The 25,160-nt window shown below is 43.7% G+C and overlaps 2 protein-coding genes across 2 annotated transcripts; both read left to right on the top strand.

Moving 5' to 3' along the window:
- Positions 1–9,192: 9,192 nt before the first annotated feature.
- LOC123449533 (TATA-binding protein-associated factor 2N-like) lies at positions 9,193–13,265 on the top strand. The gene is made up of 8 exons (XM_045126785.1): positions 9,193–9,411; positions 10,809–10,889; positions 10,966–11,054; positions 11,140–11,214; positions 11,326–11,426; positions 11,497–11,787; positions 11,998–12,075; positions 12,916–13,265. The coding sequence occupies exons 1-8, from the start codon at positions 9,286–9,288 to the stop codon at positions 13,035–13,037; spliced, it is 963 nt and encodes a 320-aa protein (XP_044982720.1). The 5' UTR covers positions 9,193–9,285; the 3' UTR covers positions 13,038–13,265.
- A 4,695-nt stretch (positions 13,266–17,960) lies between these two features.
- On the top strand, positions 17,961–18,406 carry LOC123447049 (vicilin-like seed storage protein At2g18540). The gene has a single exon (XM_045123611.1). The coding sequence runs from the start codon at positions 17,961–17,963 to the stop codon at positions 18,387–18,389; it is 429 nt and encodes a 142-aa protein (XP_044979546.1). The 3' UTR covers positions 18,390–18,406.
- Positions 18,407–25,160: the final 6,754 nt, after the last annotated feature.

The raw sequence follows: 25,160 nt of genomic DNA, 5'->3' as shown, positions 1-25,160 counted from the left end.
ACAATAACTGAGGTCTATGTTGGTCTACTCTCAACAAGTTTCAATCATCATACTTGTTATATGTGAAGCTATCACTTTCCATAAGATCATCTCATGATCTTTCATGCTATCGTTCTTTTCATACTTTTGATCACGGCACAAAACAAAGCCCTTGATTAAGATACTCTTTATTATATAGCTCGCAAGCTCGAATACAACGGGGGAGACACAAGGCAAAAGACTCAAACTAAACACCAAAGACTTATTCCACTAAGAGAAGAAATAAAAACTGAAAAGGAAAGAACTAAAACAAAGGTAAAAGCAAAAGATATAAAGGTGATACGATACCAGGGCAACTCCCCCAAGCTTGGCAAAAGCCAAGGGGATTGCCCATACCAATGCTTAGTTGTCTTCCTTTGGTGGTGATGGTGGTGGTGGTGTTGGAGCAGTCTTGAGCTTGTCTAATTTCCACTTGAGCAAAAAGTTCTGCTCCTTCAGATCGTCATTTTCCTCCTCAAGCTTCAACACTCTATGGCAAAGTTCCTGCTTACTCTCCTGCAAGAAACGAGAAGGGATAAACAAGGTCTTAGGCTTCTTCCTTTGGTCGGGGAGGCTTGACTTCGTGAACTCCACACGAGTGCATCCAGGTTGGGGTAGAGGAGCTTCCTCTTCATCGGAACTCGTTTGTTCCTTCCCCTTGGGCTCATAGTCCTCTTCCTCGTCAGTGGTCCAGCCATAAGGTTCCAAGTCCCCATAAATCCTGGAGTTAGCACGATCATCGGCCACATAGATCTCTTCTTGTGAATCTTGAGAAGACATCTTGACCTAAATCTGCGGAAGACAACATGCTCAAAACGAAAACAGAGGAAAACTGCACGATACGGAGATCAAAACCCTCGGGCGAATATATAATGATTTTTTCTGGACCAGAAGGAGTGCTCCTCAAGAAAACGGAGTCCGGGAGGCACACGAGGTGCCCACAAGCCCTGTTGCCGCGGCCAGGGGGAGGCCGCGGAAACCAAGCTTGTGGCCGCCTCGTGCGCTCTCCGGACTGCTTTTTTATTTTTCTAATTTTCCATAAATTCCAAAACGGAGAAAATTTCCTATTGGAAAATTTTCGGAGTCCAATTACTTACCGAAACAGACACCTCTTAGTTTTCAGGGTCTGAAACAGGCTGATAAACATCCCTTATGTACTCCTCTGGGGTTATGATATTGATGATATTGGTCTCAACATTTATGGGAGTACCATAGATATAATGCTTGATTCTTTGCCCGTTTACCACTCTAGGAAAATTGCCTTCCGTGTTATTGATTTTGATGGCACCGGAATGATATACTTCCTCGACAATGTAGGGACCTTCCCATTTAGAGAGAAGCTTGCCTGCGAAGAATCTTAAACGAGAATTGTATAGCATGACATAATCACCTACATTGAACTCTCGTTTTTGTATTCTTTTATCGTGCCATCTCTTAACCTTTTCCTTGAACAACTTGGCATTCTCATATGCCTGGGCCCTCCATTCATCTAATGAGCTGATATCAAACAACCACTTCTCACCGGCAAGTTTGAAATCGTAGTTGAGCTCTTTGATTGCCCAATAAGCTTTCTGTTCTAGCTCAAGAGGTAAATGACAGGCCTTACCGTAAACCATTTTATACGGCGACATGCCATGGGATTCTTATAAGCAGTCCTATAAGCCCATAGTGCATCGTCAAGTTTGCTAGACCAATTCTTTCGAGATCTATTGACGGTCTTTTGTAAGATCAATTTGATCTCCCTATTACTCAACTCCACTTGACCACTAGACTGAGGATGATAAGGAGATGCAACTCTATGGTTGACATCATACTTAGCGAGCATCTTGCAGAAAACACCATGAATGAAGTGTGAACCGCCATCAGTCATCAGATATCTAGGGACTCCAAATCTTGGGAAAATGACTTCTTTAAGCATCTTAATAGAGGTGTGGTGATCAGCATTCTTAGTGAGGATAGCCTCTACCCACTTAGTGACATAATCCACAACAACTAAGATGTGAGTGTACCCATTGGAACTCGGGAAGGGTCCCATATAATCAAAGCCCCACATCAAATGGTTCAATGACAAGTGAATAGTTCATAGGCATTTCCTGACGTTTGTTAATGTTCCCTATTCTTTGACATTCGTCACACGACAAGACAAACTTATAGGCATCCTTGAAGAGAGTGGGCCAATAGAAACCTGATTGCAATACCTTATGAGCAGTTCTGTCTCCAGCATGGCGTCCTCCGTAAGCCTCGGAATGACACTTCTGCAGGATCTGTCCCTGTTCATGTTCAGGCACACAACATCTAATAACACCATCTACTCCTTCCTTAGAAAGGTGAGGATCATCCCAGAAGTAGTGTCTCAAATCAAAGAAGAATTTCTTCTTTTGCTGGTAGGTGAAACTGGGTGGTATGTATTTGGCTACGATATAGTTTGCGTAATCAGCATACCACAGTGCACTATGTGAAGTGCGGATGACATTCAGTTGCTCATCAGGAAAGCTGTCATCAATAGGTCGTGGGTCATCAAGGACATTCTCTAGCCTAGACAAGTTATCTGCTACAGGGTTATCAGCACCCTTTCGGTCAACAACATGCAAATCAAATTCCTATAGCAGGAGAACCCATCTGATTAGCCTAGGCTTAGCGTCCTTCTTCTCCATGAGGTACTTAATAGCAGCATGATCAGAGTGAATAGTGACTTTGGAGTCAACTATATAAGATCTGAACTTTTCACATGCAAACACGACTACTAAAAACTCCTTCTCCGTAGTGGCATAGTTTCTTTGGGCACTGTCTAGAGTTTTACTAGCGTAGTGAATGACATTCAACTTCTTGTCAACTCTTTGTCCTAGAACAACACCAACAGCGTAATCACTAGCATCGCACATGATTTCAAAGGGCAAGTTCCAATTAGGTGGTTGAACAATAGGTGCGGTTATCAAGGCCTTCTTAAGTATTTCGAAAGCTTCCTCACAATTCTCATCAAAAACAAAAGGAACATCCTTCTGCAAGAGGTTGGTAAGAGGCCTAGAAATCTTAGAGAAGTCTTTAATGAACCTTCTATAGAAACCAGCATGACCTAGGAAACTTCGTATACCCCTGATACATGTGGGGCAAGGCATTTTCTCGGAGATTTTGTGTCCTAAGACGTTGCCTTCATTAACCATGAAGTGGCACTTCTCCCAGTTCAAGACGAGGTTGGTATCTTTGCATCTCTGTAAGACTCGACCAAGGTTGCTGAGGCAATCGTCAAAGGAAGAACCATAGACGGAGAAATCATCCTTGAAAACCTCAACAATCTTTTCACAAAAGTCAGAGAATATAGCCATCATACATCTTTGAAAGGTGGCAGGTGCATTCCACAAGCCAAAAGGCATATGTTTATAAGTGAAGGTACCGAAGGGGCATGTGAAGGTGGTTTTCTCTTGATCAGATTGTGCAACAGGTATTTGCGAGAAACCTGAATAACCGTCTAGAAAGCAGAAGTGTGTGTGTTTAGATAGCCTTTCTAGCATCTGGTCGATGAACGGCAAAGGATAATGGTCCTTCCTGGTTGCCTTGTTCAGTTTCCGGAAGTCTATCACCATCCTATAGCCAGTAATGATCCTCTATGGGATTAGTTCATCCTTATCATTAGGAACGACGGTAATACCTCCTTTCTTAGGTACGCAATGTACTGGACTTACCCAATCACTATGAGCAACAGGATAGATGATTCCTGCTTCCAGAATCTTTAATATTTCTTTTCTCACAACCTCTTTCATCCTTGGATTTAATCTCCGTTGACGATCAACAACTGGCTTAGAATCAGGATTAGTTTTAATCTTGTGCTGACATAGACTGGGACTAATACCCTTAAGATCATTAAGAGTACATCCAATAGCAGCATGGTGCTTCCTCAAGGTTTTTAATAACTTCTTCTCTTCATGATCCGAGAGGTGAGCACTAATAATAACAGGATATATCTCCTTCTCATCAAGATAGGCATACTTAAGAGTATCTGGTAACTGTTTTAGCTCGAACACAGGATCACCCTTTGGTGGGGGAGGATCCCCAAGCAGTTCAACAGGCAGATTATTCTTGAGAATAGGATATTGCTCTAAGACAATTTTATCTATCTCATCTCTTTCCTCCATATGCATATCATTTTCATGCTCAAGCAGATATTGCTCTAAAGGATCCGTAGGAGGTACGGCAATAGAGGCAAGAGCAATGATTTCATCCCTACCAGACGACTCTTTTTCATGGGGTTGTCTTCCAAACTTGGAGAAGTTAATTCATGAGACACACCCTCGAAACTAACCGTGACAGTCTGCTTAATGCAATCAATGTGAGCATTGACAGTGTTGAGAAAGGGCCTACCAAATATGATGGGACAAAAGCTATCTTGTGCAGTACCAAGGACGAGGAAATCAGTAGGATACTTCGTCTTACCACACAGGACTTCTACGTCTCTCACAATTCCGAGAGGGCAGATAGTGTCTCTATTAGCTAGCGTAATAGTGACATCAATGGGTTCTAACTCAGCAGGTGCAATCTCATCTTTGATTTCATCATATAGGGACCGGGGTATTGCATTAACACTAGCACCCATATCACATAAACCATGGTAACAATGATCTCCAATCTTGACAGAGACAACGGGCAAGCCAACTACAAGTCCATATTTGTCTTTCGCGTGAGGTTTAGCTATTCTAGCGGAGTCCTCATAGAATTTGATAACATGCCCATCTATGTCTTCGGCTAAGAGATCTTTGATAATAGCAACACTAGGTTCAACTCTAATTTCCTCAGGGGGTGCAAGTGGTCTAATGTAACCCCTACGTATCACAGTTGGAGCTTTAGAATAATCCTTTTTCCTAGCAGGGTAAGGTGGTTTCTCAGCGTAGGCACAAGGAACAACATGATCACTAAAAGCAATGACTTCCTCCTCAACTAGATTGGTTTTGACTATGTTGCTTTCTACAGGAGGATGATACTTAAACCACTTCTCTTTAGGAAGATTAACATGAGCAGCAAAAGATTCACATAGAGAAGCTACTATCTCACAGTCAAGTCCATACTTAGCGCTAAAATCTCTAGAAGTGTTTGTTTCAACAAAAGATTTAACACAATCAAACTGGAAATTCATACCTGACTCCTTACCTTCTTCCAGCTCCTAATCTTCAGAGTCACGTTTGATTCTTTCCAATAAATTCCACTTGTGGTCAATATCCTTCTTCATAAAAGAACCGGTACAAGAAGTGTCAAGCATGGTACGATCTTCATGGGAAAGCCGAGCATAAAACTTTTGAGTGATAATTTCTCTCGAGAGCTCATGATTGGGGCATGAATATAGCATTGATTTAAGCCTCCCCAAGCTTGAGCTATGCTTTCCCTGTCACGAGGCCAAAAGTTATAAATATAATTCCGATCACGATGTACTAAATGCATAGGATAAAACTTTTGACGAAATTCCAATTTCAACCGATTGTAGTCCCTTGATCCAGTATCATCACATAGCCTATACCATGTCAACGCCTTATCCTTCAAAGATAAAGGAAAGACTTTCTTCTTCACCTCATCCTCGGGCAAACCTGCAAGCTTAAATAAACCACAAACTTCATCTACATAGATCAGATGCAAGTCTGGATGTGATGATCCATCTCCTGTAAAAGGATTAGCCAGCAGTTTCTCAAGCATACCCGAAGGAATTTCATAAAATATATTTTCAGTAGGTACCTCAGGTTGAGGAACAACTCCTCGTGCTCCCGTTCGTGGTGAAGATACCCCGAACAAACTCCTCAAAGGAACAGTTTCCATAGTGACAAGTGACAATAAATTTCGGCACAGTATATAAATGTTTCCTTACCAAATTCGACTTACCAAAGGCGCTTCCCTCCCCAACAACGGCGCCAGAAAAGAGTCTTGATGACCCAAAAGTATAGGGGATCAATCGTAGTCCTTTCGATAAGTAAGAGTGTCGAACCCAACGAGGAGGAGAAGGCTCAAATAAACGGTTTCCAGCAAGGTAATAACTGCAAGCACTGAAAGTAGCGGTAATAAGTGAAGGTGTAGCGAGGTGAAACGTAGCAAGCGAAAAGTAACAAGTAGCAAGTAGTAGCAACGGTGCAGCAAGTGGCCCAATACCTTTTGTAGCAAGGGACAAGCCTGAACAAAGTCTTATAAGAGGAAAAGCGCTCCCGAGGACACACGGGAATTTCTGTCATGCTAGTTTCATCATGTTCATATGATTCGCGTTCGTTACTTTGATAGTTTGATATGTGGGTGGACCGGCGCTTGGGTACTTCCCTTACTTGGACAAGCATCCCACTTATGATTAACCCCTCTCGCAAGCATCCACAACTACGAAAGAAGAATTAAGACAACGTCTAACCATAGCATTAAACTAGTGGATCCAAATCAGCCCCTTACGAAGCAACGCATAGACTAGGGTTTAAGCTTCTGTCACTCCAGCAACCCATCATCTACTTACTACTCCCCAATGCCTTCCTCTAGGCCCAAATATGGTGAAGTGTTATGTAGTCGACGTTCACATAACACTACTAGAGGAAAAACAACATACAACATATCAAAATACCGAACGAATACCAAACTCACATGACTATTATTACCATGACTTATCCCATGTCCTGAGGAACAAAAGTAACTACTCATAAAGCATAATCATAATCATGACCAGAGGTGTAATGAATAGCATCAAGGATCTGAACATAAACTCTTCCACCAAGTAATCCAACTAGCATCAACTACAAAGAGTAATCAACACTACTAGCAACCTTACAAGTACCAATCGAAGTCGCGAGACGGAGATTGGTTACAAGAGATGAACTAGGGATTGGAGAGGAGATGGTGCTGATGAAGATGTTGATGGAGATGCCTCCCCTCCGACGAGAGGAGTGTTGGTGATGATGATGGCGACGATTTCCCCCTCCGGGAGGGAAGTTTCCCCGACAGGATCGTCCTGCCGGAGCTCTAGATTGGATCTGCTCAAGTTCCGCCTCGTGGCGGCGGAGAATCCACGAAAAGCTCCCAAATGATTTTTTCTGGAACGAAAGCCTTCATATAGCAAAAGACGGGGGCCAGTGGGCCGCCAGGGTGCCCACAAGCCCTGTTGCCGCGGCCAGGGGGTAGGCCGCGGCAACCAGGCTTGTGGGCCCCTAGTTGCTCCCCTCTGACACTTCTTTCGCCCAATATTTTTTATAAAATCCAAAAATAATCCACGTTGATTTTCAGGACATTTGAAGTTGCGCAGAATAGAGCACTCAGACTTGCTCCTTTTCCTGTCCAGAATTCCAGCTGCCGGTATTCTCCCTCTTCAAATAAACCTTGCAAAATAAGAGAGAAAAGGCATAAGTAAGGTTCCACAAAGTATAATAGCAGTCCATAAAGCGATAAATATTGACATGAAAGCATGATGCAAAATGGACGTATCAAGAACCATCGCCCGGGGACGCCGTTGAGAAGCACCGCCACCTTAGAGGAGCGGAGGATGAGGTCCATTGAGTCGCACCAAGCGGGAGGAAACCCACGCGCCTCCATGATCTGCCACGGGGTGGGCCATGTGATAGAGTCGAAGGCTTTGGCGAAGTCTTTTTGTCTCTCATCACCCAAAGTTCAAATATTTACCCACCCTACTTACCCACCTCCACACTCAAAGCCTTTTTGTCTCTCATTATCACTCCTCTTTCACCTTTCTGTTACACCACCTCTCCACGACCATGAACCCCATCCCCAAGTCCTCCCCTCGGGGCATTGAATGGAGGGTCTTCTTCCCCGGGTGCTCGCTCGATGACCGCACCAAGTTTGGTAACACCATGAAAGTGTGCTCGAACTTCACCAGCATAAAAACATGCATACAGAGGCAGACGATGTGGTAAAGAAGGCGACATCGGAGGAGTTGAAGACATTGATTCCCAACCCAACGAAGAGCGCTATGTTAGTGCACATCCTTCGGTGGGCCATGAATCAGGATGCCTCCGACGATGCTGGTCAGAGGGCAAGACGGGCCAAGTACAGGGGGTACATGGCTCCTCAAGACCAGCGTGCCGCAACGTTATGTACTAGGACGTTGGTGGCGCTGGAGGACGATCACGATGTAGTGTAGATGGTGGTCACGATGTTGGTGGCATGCAATTATGCAAGACCTATTGTTCTTGATGAGGACGAGATTCCAGATGGTGTTGTGGAGGAGGAGGTGGAAGACAAAAAAAAGCACCCTCCGCCGCTCTAAGCGCCTCTAAGGCCACCGCGAATAGCATAAGTGCTTGCATGCTTGTTTTACCCTAATCCCCACCCCCTTGTAAAAAAAAGGGACAATTACATTTGAGCCCATAGTTGTGTCACACCCCATAAATTCAAAAAACCCTCGTTTGTGTCCAAACTCATTTGCTCCACTTATGCTTTTGCCCTTTGACCGTCACTTTGAAAACTTCATAACGAATTTATACCAAGTCAAAAAAATTCAAATAAGATATCAAAATGTTCGGAAAAACATCACCTATATCTGCATATCATTTAAATTCATGAAAAAGTGCTGGAAAGTTCCCATCACTTATGTTTTTTTTTCCAAACTGAGCGTAGCTGAGATGGTTAGGTTTCTTGTGACGGAACCATTTATCTGGATTTATTTTCGACTTTTCGACGACGATATTTCACTATGAAGAGACGTTTTCGTCAAACACAAGGCGCGTGTGATGACTTCATCAATCTTAAAATATATGATGCCGACTTAGCATTTCGAAGGCGCTCATTGAGATAATGTCCGTGCGTGCATGCGTTTATAGAGATAAGTGAATGTGCGTATAACCGTGGGAATATATGACTGTACTGTGTAAAAAAAATGATCTACATGATTTTTCTTAATCAGCGTTTTCGTTCATTAAAAAATGAATTGATTACTGATTCTTTTTAGGATATGGATTTATTTTCTGACGTGCCTTTAACATTCCCTTCAGACGAACCATATCCTGAAGCAATATCTATTCCTTTTCTTTTTGAGGTATATAAAGCAATATCTATTCGGAAGGCAGAAAAAGGTAACAAAAAGTGCGAATCTAGAGGTGTACCTGCGGGCACGAGATCGCCCATCCATCCGTGCGCCCGCCACCCACGGATGCCGTTAAACCCTAACTCCCATCTCCCCTATTTCTAGGGTTTTTCTCACTGCCAGCACGCCACTCCCCCTCCCCACCCCCCCTTCAGCAGTAAACACCACACCAACGCCGCCGCCGCGCCGCCAGCCCGCCGGGAGCACCGCCGGAGGAGCCAGCCATGGATCGGTACCAGCGGGTCGAGAAGCCGCGGCCCGAGGCCGCCGCCATCAGCGAGAACGAGATCCGTATCACCACACAGGGCCTCATCCGCAACTACGTCACCTACGCCACCTCCCTCCTCCAGGTACCACCGCACCACCCGCCACCCCCGTAGCCACCGGCTCGCGCCCCAAGGGGGCAGCCTCGAATAGGCGCCGTATCCTCGGGTCAGATCTCGTGGCGGCTCGTCTAAAAATGGCAAATTTGGGCGAAGTGTCCTTCCTGACCCCATACAGCATCGGACGTGACCGTTGTTGATTTGGTGCGTTGCGTCCCATCTAGCTGCTTATCGGCCTGTCACTGATACATACGGCAATGATACATAGCTTTGCAATTTGCATTCTCTGTGAGATTTGGTGATGCAGTGTGATATTTACCCTGTCTTCTTAAAAGGGATGCCATCTAGTTAAGGATACTGTCCGCTGTGCAGTACAATATCTGTGCTAGCGAGTGATGAATTAGCGGAATGAGGACATATCCATTGTGTTCTCTTGCCGCAGTGAGTGATCAGGGAGGGAGTTTTTTGCTTGGCTAGTATGGCAGGTGGTAGTTTTGGTATGCTAATTGGAGAGGGACACATCAAAGATCTAGCTAATCTGAAGATTTAAGAGCCTTTCATGGCCTCTTTGATGTTACAGGCTGTAATTATATGTATGATACTCTTGTTATCTGAAATACAATAAATTCAGCGTACCTTTCTCGAGTGCAAATTGGCATTTGTTGTCTTTACTCTGGATGCACTGTAATCTTGAGCTCACCTTTTGATAAGCTGGATGTTCTTTTTGTTCTCTGCTTATCGAATTTAGTTGGTTGTTACGCGAGGTATCAGTCTGGATATATAACAGATTCATTCATGTTGGCAAAGGCTTGTATTCTCTTGGTGTAAGCCCTTCATCGTGGAGCCAATTGCCATTAATAGGAAGTGAGACTGAAGCCAGAACATGAATGGCTTTCCTGTCCTGCTTATTGTTTGGTGTGTCAAACTGGTTTCCCTGCTGTTCCTCGCATGCACCTAGCTGATATTGTTTCTGTAATGCTGCTAGCAGGCTTTGCTGTTTTGCATATTCATGGTTGCTACTTGCTATTGGTCATTGCCATTTCCACAAGTTATAGCCCTCTTTCGCTTGTAGGTGTGATATCGTACCACTTCTTCAAGTCTGTTTATTTTGTAACAATTATCCCAAAGTTGGGTGTTGCCACTCAGTCTAAACACTAAAGTTTCGACCTTGATCCATAAAAAGGCCACACATCCATGTAATCCTTCTTCTTATCAAGGAGGATGCGTCATGTACATGTAACAGTGTGGTAATTTAATTCCACCGTTCTTCTACAACCATGACCTGCTACGCCACTTTTGCTGGGGTTGTAGTTTATTACTGTGTGATATATGTGATGCGGTCTGTACTTAGCTAACATTTACAGCTCACCTGAATCACATGTACTGGTATACATACAATGAATCTTACAAGCTGTTCAAAGCAGGAAAAACGGGTGAAAGAAATTGTGTTGAAGGCCATGGGACAAGCTATCAGCAAGACAGTGGCTATTACTGAGATCATAAAGGTTGGTCTCTTTTTAGCTCTTTTTTGACACCATTATTTGGACTTCTGAAAAATGACTAGTTCCCATTTAATCACAGAAAAGGATCCCTGGGTTGCATCAAGATACAACAATCAGTTCAGTCAGTATTACTGATGTATGGGAACCCATTGAGGAAGGCCTTGTACCGTTAAGTATTGAAAAACTATATTGCTTGCTGATTCCTTGGATCACTCTCTTTGTTAGTGTTTTTATATATGTCATCTTGTTGCAGATTGGAGATGACCCGTCATGTTTCAATGATCTCAATCTCCTTGTCACCTAAGGAGCTTGACACGAATTCGCCCGGGTATTATGTTTGACATGCTTCCCTTCCCATGATTTATTTTGAAGCATCCAAGGATGCACTATAGCTTGATTACATGTGTACTCTAATATACAGTTTTATGTGATCTTGTAGATATCAAGCTCCATTGCATGCAGAGCCACTTAAACCGAGGTACCAGCAAGTTCAGCGATATCAACAACAGCACCAGCCAAGACAAAATCAAGTTCAAACAGGTGAACATACAATCACTAGATGTAGTTTGCCTATGTTACTGATTGCTAACTTGTTCCATTTGCATTGAAGATTCATATGGACGTGGAAGAGGCAGAGGGAGAGGAAGGGGCTGGGGTGGTAGGGGAGGGTATGGTGGAGGTTATGGTGGGTATGATAATAACCAAGGTGGTTATGGTGGATATAGCAACCAGGGAGGATACGGCCACAACCAAGGTGGTTATGGCAACCAGGGAGGTTACGGCCACAACCAAGGTGGTTATGGCAACCAGGGAGGTTACGGCAACCAGGGAGGGTACGGTCAAAACCAAGGTGGCTATGGAGGGGGTTATGGTTATGACCAAGGTGGATATGGGGGATATGGTAAGTTCTAGCACGGATTTCTTTTTTGTTTAACTGTTATTCAAGGTTACCCATCAGCAAAGTATTTATGATAATCTAATCCTTACAGAGGTGGAGTTTAGTGTGGACTGCTTTAGTTGATTTGTTTTTGGGTACTTTTTTGGGTGTTTCCTGAAGATCATCTACATAATACATACACAACTATGTGTTCTCACCATTTTATCTCGTCAGATAATGGTGGCTGGAACTACAACCAGAACAGAGGCCGGGGTGGCGGTGGGCGAGGAAGAGGCAACTGGGGATACAGTGGTATGTACAATCGCAGCAACATACAGTTTATTTAAGCGTGAATTGAACTTTCCGATGGTACCCACCTATCTTGTGCATTTACTCCATCTTGTTTACAAATCTAAGTAATAACAATTGCTGCTGCTGACTGATGCGTCCATTATGCCAGAACTTCAGTGAATAGTATTGGCAACGATAGAACAGGGTTTTAATCACTGATAACAAGCATTCAGTGCGAATCATATTTTCCATTTTCTTTTCTTGCTCAGTCACATGGGCATTGTCCGATGAACACATTCTGAAAATGAGTTATGAATATTGGTGAACGAAGAATAATTTCTTCATGCTTTTGCTTTATCTCAACTCTCAAGTTATATATTAAGGCCATGTACATTTTTGCACTATAATCATTTTTCTGAGCCCGAACTTGCATCTGGAACAATGATTGAAACGATAACTGTATATGCTTTAGAGAAAGGACACCAGTTTAAATGATTTAAATGATCGCTATTCACTTGTCTTGTTCTTGCATAATTTGTCTTTAAACAATCAATCCTGGAATCTGTCCATTAGGGCATCTCCAACAGTTTGTTGGTTAGCTTGTTGGTAAAATATGCCATGTCATCAGCCAACACCTTAACATACAACTACTCCAATGGGTTGTATCTAGTTTGCCCAATAAGATGTGAGGTAATAAATAAGGTGCTCTCTCATTCTACATTGGAGCTTGTGCAAGGGTGTTGGTTAATTTACATACAACCTTGTTCTCTTTCCTCATTTATTGCAATGACACATCATCAAAAATCCTATGTGTCAAAATTACCAACAACTATCTTACAACCATTGGAGATGCCCTTACAGGTCCAGGATACGAGCGCGGTGGACGAGGTGCAGGTGGCCCAGGTGGCCCAGGCGGCAGGGGCTACGTGCGGGGCCGTGGTCGGATGGGTCCTGGCCGCGGGCGGGGCAACCAGAACTATTAGGTCACATAGTGCTGTATTATTGCAAAAAAGAGAGAGAAGGGACGTGTTCTGTGAATCGGAACCGAACCTTGGCGCTGTTTGGTTGTGAACCATCGACTAGGCTTCCCAGTTTTTAGCTATAATCGCCAATGGTACCTGTACCATTGCTTCCATTCTGTGGGATTTTGACAAGCATGTTATGTTATTCCTGGGACACTTTTACTGTATTTAAGAGTGCATTTTTGAATAGTCCATCTGTTTCCCACCTTCGCCTTAAATAGTTCCTTGCCATCTATGTTACAGAAAAAAGGATTGTACACTTGTTTGGCCTGGGAAAGGATTCCTAGCGTATTGCACTGGGTGAAGACATTCTGAAGCTTTTGTAATGTGAAGGTTCCAATCCAGATTGCTCCAATTTGCAAAATCAGCTGAAAATCTGATTGACCCCTGGCCGCTTCCCAAGGCCGCCGGGCATATTGATTGAGCTGCAGATGCTCACAATCAAGCACATACACTCATCTGTATGAAGGCATGTACATTGTACGCACACCTTCATGCAGGAAGGGTACAAGAGGAAAGTATCTGTGCACCGGGGCTTGTTGTGCTACCAGTGCACCGGACTACCGTATCACATTTAGAAATGTTTTAATTTTTTAATAAAAATAATTAGCACATTCACATGCTTTATATTGCCGCAAAATTTTAACTCAAAATTCAAAACATTGCTCGAGTTATAAAAACATAGAGTAGACATTAAATAGTACTTTCTCTGTCCTAAAATAAGTGTCTCAACTTTGTACTACTAGCTTTAGTATAAAATTGTACTAAATTTAAGACATTTATTTTGGAACTGAGGGAGTACGTAACATAAGTTGAGCTTTAGATTTCGCCCATTATCACATTGATGACAAGTTTATCATTTTTGTATCTTATGTAATGTTTTAATTTTGTGTTAAATTTTTTACAACAACATAGACTAATGTTGTATTAATGTATTCATTTTATCGGATATTTTGAAATATTTTTTAGCGTAATACAATATCAGGTGCACCGGTAGTACCACATGCACCGGTGGGCAAAATTGACAAAAATGATCCCGGAGGAAAGAACTCACAGAGTGACCCCTCGAGGAAAATATTTCACCCGACTGACCCTTTTGTGTGGCGCCCGACACCTAGGCGCGCCACATCCCCCGACCACCTGGCAGAGAGGGCCCACCCCCAGGCCGTGTGACGCCTAAGCCTGAGGCGTCACACATTGTAATGTGTGACGCCGAACGCTTAGGCGCCACACATTGACTTAACAGGCACGGGCCAGCCCCCCTCCCCACCCCCTCCCCATTCCCCTCCCCCAACCCCCTCTCCCAGCCACGGGCCCCTCTTCAAATCCTTCTCCAAATCACCAAATCCGAAGGTTTGGACCGGGCATTTGGTGTCCAATCACTCCCTAAGGTAATCCCCACCTCTCCCCTCATTCTCATCCACATAAAAATCTCTTGTGGTCCTTTTTTTGCGAATTTGAGGAAACCCTAGTTTTTCATGAAATGTGGGATGTATATGATATTGTTGTATTTGTTTGTATGTTAGGATAAGGGGTATGATGGGGTTAGGATTAGGATTGTTTGGATGTTTGCATTATGGTTGTTTTAGGGTTAGGCTATGGTTAGGCTAGGGTTAGGGATGTTTGGTTGTGTTAGGGTTATGATGGGGTTAGGGTTATGGATGTTTGGAAGTTAGTAAGTACATATTGTAGTTGTATGATTGCTTATAAAAAAGTTATATGTTTTGTTGTTTAGGGGTGGGAAGAACATGTGTTTATGTTCATCACGTGGACAAGGATGCCTTTTTAAAAGTCAATATTGATCCGGACCCGGATGAGCTTGACATGGTGTTCGATTTGTGTCCTAGCTATGGTGAATTGTTGGAACAAGTCCGAAAGGATTTGAATTGGATGGACCCTAGTGATGTAGTTGAGTTTGATGGTAGGCATAATGTGGGACTCGGAATGCACATTCGTTGGAAGACCATGCGTGTCAACTCTGAGCAACGTTGGCTTGCATACAAGGATACGGTGGCCGAATCACTAGACAAGGCTCTAGAGTTATTTGCCATCAAAACAAATGTTCCTAACTTGTTGGATTTGAACCGGGTTGCCTCTCCGATTGTTGAAGCTATTCCTGCACCCATCAACGAAGAGGCCAACATTGAACCTCTTTCTTGTGTCGATGAGGCCAACGAAGAGGTCAACATTGAACATGAACCATTGCTAGAGGCTAATGATGAGCACGATGATGATGAAAATGATGGTAATGTTCTTCATGACAACAATCTTGGTGATTTGGACAAATATAATTTGCAAGAGACAATGGACCATTCTATTCCGTACTCACGTGGCTATACACCTGAGTCTGACGATGACGGTCCCGATGAAGAAGTTGATGAGGAAGGGTTCACGGCAAAGGAGGCTGTAGCTTTCAGGAATGTATTAAAGCGTGATCACCGGACAACATTGTTCGAGGATCTTAGCCTTGCGGATGAAGCCGTGGTTGACGGAGGCGAAGGCATATTGTTTGGAGTTAGGCCACCTTCTCATCGGGACAGACATGGGAAGAATATTATTTTGCCGGGGTAAAGTTCGAAACATTCTTTGAACTGAAGATGTGGTTGGATGAATATTCTCTTACGCATTATAGGCCACACAGAGTTTTTAATTCAAACATGAATCTGCGTTGCACGGTTGCATGTGAGGGTAGAGGGTGTCCTTGGATTGTCCGTGCAAGACCATGGAAAGGAGGGCCAGGATGGAACATTGTCAGTTGTATGCCTCACATGCGTCGAGGCAAGAGGGTTGATGGTGCCCTTTCGTCGCAAAGCCATAGACAACTCACCTCCGAGTTCATCGCTTATAGGCTTTCGAACTCCATCTCCTCTCTTCCTACAATGAGCATAAAAAGCGTACAAGACCTTGTGAAAGCCCTCTTTCACTACGAGGTGAAATATGGTAAGGCATGGAAAGCAAAGCAAGCTGCATTCAAGATGTTGTATGGTGATTGGGAGCAAGCATACAACCACATACCTAGGTTGTTGGGGGCTATTGCCCACACTAACCCGGGCATGGTTCATGTGGTCGAGCCGTATGGGGAGAAAACAAGGATTCTCAATGGAAATAGGGTCCGCGTATTTGGTCGTGCATTTTGGGCATTTGAGCAATGTGTGAGGGCTTTTCAGCACTGTCGTCCTGTCATCTCCATCGATGGCACGTTTTTGACCGGACAATTCAAGGGCACTTTGTTGGTTGCAATAGCAAGTGATGCCAATAACCGGTTGATGCCTTTGGCTTTTGCTTTGGTTGAGGCAGAGAACAATGTTAACTGGGAATGGTTCTTGCATATTTTGAGAACCAAAGTATTACCGTTTGAGAGGGAAATATGTGTCATATCGGATCGCCATCAAGGCATACTTAACGCGGTTGACATTGTCATTCCCGGCCATGCTCATTTGCATCATCGATGGTGCATGAGGCATTTCTGTGCAAACTTCTACCGGGCATGTGGTAGCAAGGAGTTGGCGGATGATCTTCAAGATTGTTGTCAAGCATTTTCGAACAAACAATTTGCAAGATTGTACAACGCTTTGCTTGTAAACAAAAAACTTGATACAGGTGGGCTTGAGTTTCTCAACAGGCACATTGAACTTTGGGCCAAGTGGGCACGAGCTTATGACGAAGATGGCCGAAGATATGGTCAAATGACAAGTAACATGGCACAATGCTTCAACCGGGTGCTGAAGGGTGTCCGTGCGTTGCCGGTGACGGCAATAGTTCAATACACATTCGACAAGTTGAGAGCATGCTTTCTAAAGTACTCGCAAGAAACAGATGATCAGATTGCGGGAGAGAACAACAAAAAGTACAAGTAGCAGTTTCCACCAAAGGTTGACAAATGGATGGTATTTCAATCACGGAAGGCTGACTCCCAAACGGCTACCCTGTACAACAACGAGGAGTGGACATACCAAGTGAATGAGCCCAGAGGAACGACAAACGATGGCAGCAACACGGGAACATGGCGTTCAAGGTATCTTTATCGTTGTGTGATTGCTCTTGTGGGAAGCCAAGGTTGCTTCATCTCGCATGCTCGCATTTGTACACGGCAGCTCGCAGTAGGAATGTGGACGTCAACCATCCACTAACCGTGAGGGAGTCCGAGTTCTCGATCATGACCACGAAGCATACATGGGCTCCTAGATTTGAACCATACTTTGACCAATCACAATGGCCGGAGTATCATGGAGTACAACTATGGCCCGACCCAGAGTGGAAGGTTGTGAAACGGGGAAGACGAAAGACAAAGCGTTTTAGAGAAGACATGGATGGATGGGGCCATGGTGGTGGCAGAGAAATGGGGAACTACCAATTCCAAGAGCCTACTGAGAGATCACATTGTGGAGAGTGCAGTGTAACAGGGCACAACACAAGAAGGTGTACGAAGCCAAAGAAGAAGTCCAAACACAATGATTCCAGGTCAAGCCAACCAAGTCCTAGCCAACCAAGTTCTAGCCAACCAAGTCCTAGCCAACCAAGTTCAAGCCAACAAGGGACGGATCAAGGAAGCATGAGCCAACAAGGGACGGGTCAAGCAAGCACAACCCAACAAGTTCCTAGCCGACTTGGGCTTACTAGAGGACGTGGTGCTAGAGGCAGGGGTGGTGCTAGAGGCAAGGGTGGGATAGGTTGTGGTGGTGCTAGAGGCAGGGGTGGGATAGGTGGTGGTGGTGCTAGAGGCAGTGGTGGGATAGGTGGTGGACTTACTAGGATTGGTATGCGTGGATACCTACGAGGACCATTTCCGTATGTCACATATTTGACTTATCTTTATCATGTTGTTTTTATGCTCCTTTGTTTGTTATTTTACTAACTATGAGCTTTGATGCCTGTTTTGTAGGTATGTCCGCTTCTCAACCCAACAAGGCAAAAGCGGAGTGGGGGGAGGAGAAGGATGCAGCCAGTGAGGAACAACGGTTGATGGAGAGGGCTGCAAAGAAGTTGAGAGAGGAGGATGCAGCCGAAGCGCGGAAGAAGAAGGATGATGAGCATAAGGCAAGGATGGATGAGCAGTGGAAAATGGAACTTGAGCGCATGAGATATGAGGCTAGGATAAAGGAGAATGACAGGAAAACGCTAGAGAAACGTAAAAAAGAATGGGAAGCTAACTTTAAGAAGATGATGGTAGAGGGCGCAGCAAAGAGAGAGCGGGAGCATCAACGCTTCACAGAGAGGGTTAAGGAAGAGGCTTCAAAAATGCGCAAAAGGGAAGAGGAAGAGGAAGAAGAGAGGAAGAAGAAGAAGGGAAAGGGGCCTTGCTCGACCCAATAGAGCCGGATGCTTCTATTCTCATGTGCGCTTTGATCTTCGAACCCTATGTGTTGTTGAACCTTGTTCGCTTGCGCGCTTTCTTACTATGAAACTACAAATTGCTCCGGGTCATCCGACTCATCGTCATCGTCATTGTCATCCTCATCGTCCATGCTTCTCATCCTTGACAAACGAGAGCCCCCGGCGACCGGGTTCTTTCCTTTCGCATAATCATCCGGTGAGTACCGCCTAAATTCCTTCCTAGGCTTCAACATGTAAGCGGAGCGTTGGAAAACCTTCAACGTCATCCCGTCCGCAACCTAATACATATGAAGGTTGAAAGTTGAAAGTTGAAGGTTGAAAGTGCACAATGTTTTATGGCTATGTCATACCTCTGGAGTGTCAAAATCATCCTCTACAGTACTACTTTGGGTATTAGCTGCCGAGGTAATGTCACCATCGTCCATACGAGCGCCCGAAGAAGCTGAATCGTCTAGAGTATTTCTTTGGGATGAACCGGATCTCGAAGGTGAAACATATTCAGGGTCACGACAACCTAAAATGTTGGATAGGCGCCGCAACTTCTTGCCCCGTTCCTGTTAGATTCAAATATAGATGACATATATAAGGTACCGTATGTTGCATTCGTGGGCAAAATAATAATAATGACACAACACCTTTATGAAAAGACGAAGTGCAGATTCTCCCCTTTTCCCTTCAGGTGTCTTCTCTAGAATATCTTCGGACTCATCAGCTTGTTTCTTGACCTCTTTGCGCTATGATCACAAGACAATGACATGCAAGTGAATAGGTGTACTAACATTCATACTTAACATAGGTGAGCACACTTACCACAAAGTTCAGGACAGGGGTGAAGGAAGTTTGGTACCCTTCGCGAATTAACTTGTTGTAATCACCATGGGAAGTGCATCGTACTCAGTGGGTTCTTCCAATATGTCCTCCTCGTAAGCCGGCGGACAAATCTCGACACGAGTGCTCTCCTGAAACCATCTTAGGTAGTTGTTGAACGCAAGCGGACAATGCTGGCGGTGCTGGGTTCGTTGCACACTCGAAGCTGCGTGCACACTTTGCTCGAACATAATGACATAGTTCTTATGATGCTTATGCCAATCCTTGATCTTTCGCTGCCTCCTCCTATCCAACTTGCTTTTAACAAAACCCATCAGTAGCTCACTCAACACTAAAAACAAAACTCATCACTATTTCTTTATTGTGCATGATTTTGTTACCTGTGAAGCTGTGTGTCGGTGTCCACCCACTCCGGCGGGTGTGGCTGAAACAACCCAAATTGATGCATCACACGATGCGGGAGATGAAACTCAACCGCCCAATTGCATATAAGGGGACAACGCATTAGCCAAAGATGTTTTTCCTGCAGGCATAGTGGATTGAGCTCGAACGTGTGTGCATCACCAAAGTTTGGCCCGACACCATATGGCTGCCATTCCACCTACAACACAACATAAAAGGCACAATTCATTTTACTCACAACATAAAAGCTGGAAGTCAACTCTGAAACCATCTTACCTGCTCGGGGGTAAGCGAATCCATCTCGTTGGTGTATTGCTTGTACAATAGGTTCACTTCGCTTGCCACCTCCGATACCAAGTCCCACTTGTAAGCCCATGTAGGAAGCCGTACAGGGTTGCCGTGGTCATCCTAGGTATTCCACTTTGAGCTTTTAGGGCGTCCAACAGGTAGGCGTTCCCAGCTCCATACTGAAAGTAGGAGCATACAACCACCAACTCCACCGTCCTTTGTGGACCTGCGACAAGCATCGTCCAACTACAAGTAACAACAAACATGCATCAGTTTAGCAGAAAAGGATAACAGAGAGTACTTACTATTAACAATTTATTACCCGCCGATACAAGTAAGCCAGTGCGGCCGAGCCCCAACTGAACTTGTTGTCGAAAACAGCCAACGCCTTCAGCCACATCCATGAAGCATTCTTGCGAGTGCCGTCAGCGAAGATAGTCCTAGAGATGACGTACCACATGTACACGCGAGCATACCTCTGGATCACCTCGTCATCTGCGTCCTCAGGACAATGAGCAAAGTTCGCGACAATCCAAGTGAAAGGAGCGCCGGCCGGGACTATGTCTTTCTTCCCTCCATCTTCTACCTCTGGCTCCTGAGGCGACATACCAATAAGGGCTTCCATTTGTTGCCGCCATCCCTCGGAATCAGTGCTCATACAAAGAGGCTTCCCCTCGACCGGAAGTGTGGTGATCATGGAAACTTCTTAAAGAGTAACTGTCATCTCTCCGGTCCGGAGGTGAAAACTATTGTCTCCGGCCTCCAACGATCAATAAGTGCAGTGACTGCCGCAGCGTTCAGATTGGGCCTTGACCGACTCACAAGCTGAATGAATGAAAGGAGTCGTGTCATCTCGATGTATGGGGTGTACCGCTCATCGTACTGCATTACAGACGATGCCCCGTGAGACCGGATCTTCAAGGGCATAAGCTCCTGCAAACAGATAAGAGTAAGTGATATCATTACATTTCCATCTTATTAAATACATGATTTTTTATCATATGATCTACTTACCATTTTCTTCTCCGACATCAAATAGGCCCGGTGTTCAACGTCATAAACATCATTCAAAAGCCACACCATCCTACAAATCACAAAAAGTACTCATATTAAAAAAAATACTCATTTACTAATCCACCCATCTACATATTACTAATATCCTAACTACTCATATGAATCTACTCATATCCTAACTACTCAAATCCTAAGAACTCATATGAATCTACTCATATCCTAACTACTCAAATCCTAAGAACTCATATGAATCTACTCATATCCTAACTACTAAAATCCTAAGAACTCATATCCTAACTACTCATATCAATCTAGTCATATACTAACTATTAATACTAACTACTAATATGAATCTACTCATATCCTAAATACTCAAATTCTAAGAACTCATATCCTAACTACTCATATCAATCTAGTCATATCAATCTACTCATATCAATCTACTCAACAAAAACCTATTCCACTTGGATAGAAGGATGGGAAACGAAAGAGATTACCTAGTAACCAACCTTGGGGGATCAATCCAAGGAAGAAATCACCAGATTTGAAGGAGATGGGGGAGGGGATTAGGGATTGGATGAGAGCCAGCCTCCGCCGTGCCTGTTTCTGTTCGAATGAGGAAGGGGAATGGGGAGGGGGTGGGGAGGGGGGCTGACCCGTGCCTGTTAAGTCAATGTGTGGCGCCTAAGCGGTTGGCGCCACACATTACAATGTGTGACGCCTGAGGCTTAGGCGTCACACGGCCTGGGGGGTGGGCCCTCTCTGCCAGGTGGTCGGGGGGTGTGGCGCCGAACGGCCAGGCGTCACACAGTGTAGTGTGGCGCCTAGGTGTCGGGCGCCACACAAAAGGGTTAGTCGGGTGAAATATTTTCCCCGAGGGGTCACTCTGTGAGTTCTTTCCCCCCAGGGGTCATTTTTGTCATTTTTGCCTGTACCACTGCGCCACATACTTTCCTAGGACACAAGATCCTAAGCATCAACCTCTACTACCCTATTACCGCATGAGCATTCCAGAGAGACTATCTTGCCTTGGGATGTTGATACCATTTGGTATTAAGTGTTGTGCTTAATTTTGAATTAAACATTGCTCATGTGTTTTTTATATTAACAAGTGTATAGTATCTACCGCAATGTTAAATAGGAATGGGGACATGGACCCCTACCTGAAACCATTTTTTTCTTTCAGAAAAGGATCGACTTGGTCATTTACGAGTACAACTACATCACCTCTCTGAGTAGTTTGCATAACCCAACAATAAATTAGGATAGGTTCATTTATTCTCCATAACAAATAAAAAACAATTATTTTTGTCATATGCTTTCTCAACATCTATTTCACTGAAAGCATAACTTTCGTTATTCCTATGAATTTCGTGCAAACTTCATGGAAAACAACAACACCATCTAGTGTATACCTACCTTTTATAAATGCAGTTTGTACATGGGAAATTTGCTTTCAACTACTCCAATAGCTCTGTTATTAATAACTTTAGTAAAAAAAAATTAAACATAACACTAAGCAAGTGTATGGGCCTATAATGTTGTAGGCTTCAACCCAGCACACTTAAGTAAGTAAAGCAATCACACCATAATAAAATTCACTAAATAAAACATGTAAATCGTGACCTATAATATGCCAAAATTTCTGATAAAACTCTATTGGTAGACCGTGAGGCACATGGGCCTTATTGTGCTTCATATCAAATAAAACAACTCTAATTACTTCTAGGAAAATTCAAATAATCACCATTCCCAAGGATTTCTCCAAGGATAACATCACCAATTAATTAGACAACACTTTAACCCTATGTTTTCCAATTAGGTTAGGGAATGCCTCTATTCTATTGTTCCCAGGCTCGGCTTTGTTCCCTTCCAAAGGGGGAGATCTAGGCAATTCTCCACCCGTTTCGTCTATCCTACCCTTCCCAAGGGGCAAGTGTGCTTGAATTCATGGATTTATGGAGTCTGCAAGTGCCCATAACATGATAATCTACCTATGACAACTAATCCACAATAAGCTTTGCTACCAAGTGGCGACCAAGCCCAAAATGTTATGGCCTTAGGGACAAGTTGTACGTCATGTGTGTTGGGAATTAGCACACAAATGCACTTGTGGTTAACTGAAAAGTGCAGCAGAAACAAAGTAATCTTAGCACCACATCATGTACTAACTCAAGGATCGTTGCTTAGCACGGAAGGAACCATATGCAGCAACATATATGAAGGAGAAAATGTTACTCAACACACAAGACGCTCCTCACACAAGTGTCTTGTGACAGGAGGAACTTTCTAGACAACAACAATCATCAACAAAAGAGACACCAGATTTTTACGTCAAAAACACCTCAACTTGAGGGGAAAAACCATGGCCGAAGCCACCCAAATTCTCTTCCACTGTTATCCAATGTGGGATACAACAAGTTTCTTCTCTAGACATCACTAGAGGATCTCATACATCAAGATTTCTGAATCTTGGATGAACACAACAGGATTTGGGGCTCAAGAGTTAGGGATTGGAACAATCTCACCAAAGATGATGGAACCGTAGCTTGAAGGAGACAAGGTAGTGGATCTCGGTCATCATAACCTTGGGGAGGAGCTCCCTTTGCTTCTTCCTCCCATCTTTCTCTTCTTCCCTTTCTCACTTGGTTTTCTCTCTTCTTCTCCAATGGAGGCTGAACTGGTTTTCGTCACACTTGGTGGTGGCTGCTCGAGGGAGGGTAAAGCATCGCCATCCACTCACGTGAAAAGACCAAAATGACCCTAGGTCATAACCCTAATGGGTAGTGGGCTTATACACCTCTTTTGGGCTGCCTAAAAGGCCTCAAATGGTCATCTCCTCACAACTCATGTGAGGAGGATATCTCAACAATGTGTAACCATACCAAGAATGAGGACCACATTTTCCTCTCTTGGAGATGGTATAATTTTTCTAGGGGTGTATCCGGGATATACTTGGCTGGGCGTGGACACCGACATCCTTCACAAAAAATTTCACACTCATTCAAGGTGTTTCTGGACAATAACGTTGTCTCATTTGGTTGGAGATCTCCGCGATTATGTCGACCCTCTAGAATGTTCAGCACAAAGATCTAACTATGGTCATCTTTGTTAGGAAACTTGCTAATGATTTCTACAAACTCATTGTCTATTTGCAACCGTGGAGACAATTGAGCAAGAGGAAGAACTTAAAAAAACTTGGACTACCCTAATTTACAACCTATGAGCACAAGTGAAGGAGCTTATAGCAGGAGCATGTATCCCTTGGTTTATCTTTTTCTTATATGATATGTTTGTCCTTTGTTATAAGTAACCACCCACTCTAATTTGTTACCTTGGTTTGTTAAGGAATTTGTTTATAAAGTCCGGTTATAAGCTTTCTTTCTCTAAGAAGTTATTTTTCTTGTGCTAGGAGCAGTAGCAGACTAGCAGTACAATTTGTGTAATAGATATCTACAATACAAACGGTTGTACTAGTTATCATGTAGGAATGCATTCATGGAGTTGAACTTTGACTAAATTGCCCATGAGTCACCGAGGACAATATAGTTCTCAATTTGGTGGTTGACTCTAGCGGCTTAATAGTTTTTTTATCATGATGTTCAAAAATGTATATAGACAAGGCATCGTCCTCATTAAATGCACCGAAATCATGAGATTATTTTCTTTCTTTCACCCTCTTCGTGAAACTATGTTTCTTTCAAAGTTAACTTAACTTGTTAGTGGCGGTCAGTTTAATATCAAAACTTATAAAATACACAAAAATAATCATGTAACCTGACTTATGGTGTAAATATGGTACCATTGTATGTATCTCGATGTATGTCCAGCCTGCATGGCATGCCATCTTGACATTGGCCAATATGTGAGTGGCTGGCAGTGGGCGAGGCGCTGGTGTCCCGTGCACGAGGATTTTTTTACAGAAAAACCATTGTATTTTATCTAGTTATATATAAGAAGGAAAATGATTAACATCCATCAATTGATTACTCCCAAACATCAACCGCCTCCATCTTCTACCACGTGTCCATGTAGCCTTATGTGTTTACCATAACTTGTAGAAGACCACCTAAGATAGTTGCACAACCTCAGCTCGCACGAACGTTTCTTGTGAGAAGACCTCTATAAATTTCTGCAACAATAACTCTGTTGCAGAATAATTCTACAACAATAGCTTTGTTGTAGAATAATTCTGCAACGACAGCTCTGTTGCAGAAT

The sequence above is a fragment of the Hordeum vulgare genome, chromosome 4H, assembly GCF_904849725.1.
Source record: "Hordeum vulgare subsp. vulgare chromosome 4H, MorexV3_pseudomolecules_assembly, whole genome shotgun sequence".
Taxonomy (NCBI): domain Eukaryota; kingdom Viridiplantae; phylum Streptophyta; class Magnoliopsida; order Poales; family Poaceae; genus Hordeum; species Hordeum vulgare.
The sequence above is the reverse complement of the archived record's forward strand: the minus strand, read 5'-3'. Positions and strand labels throughout refer to the sequence as shown.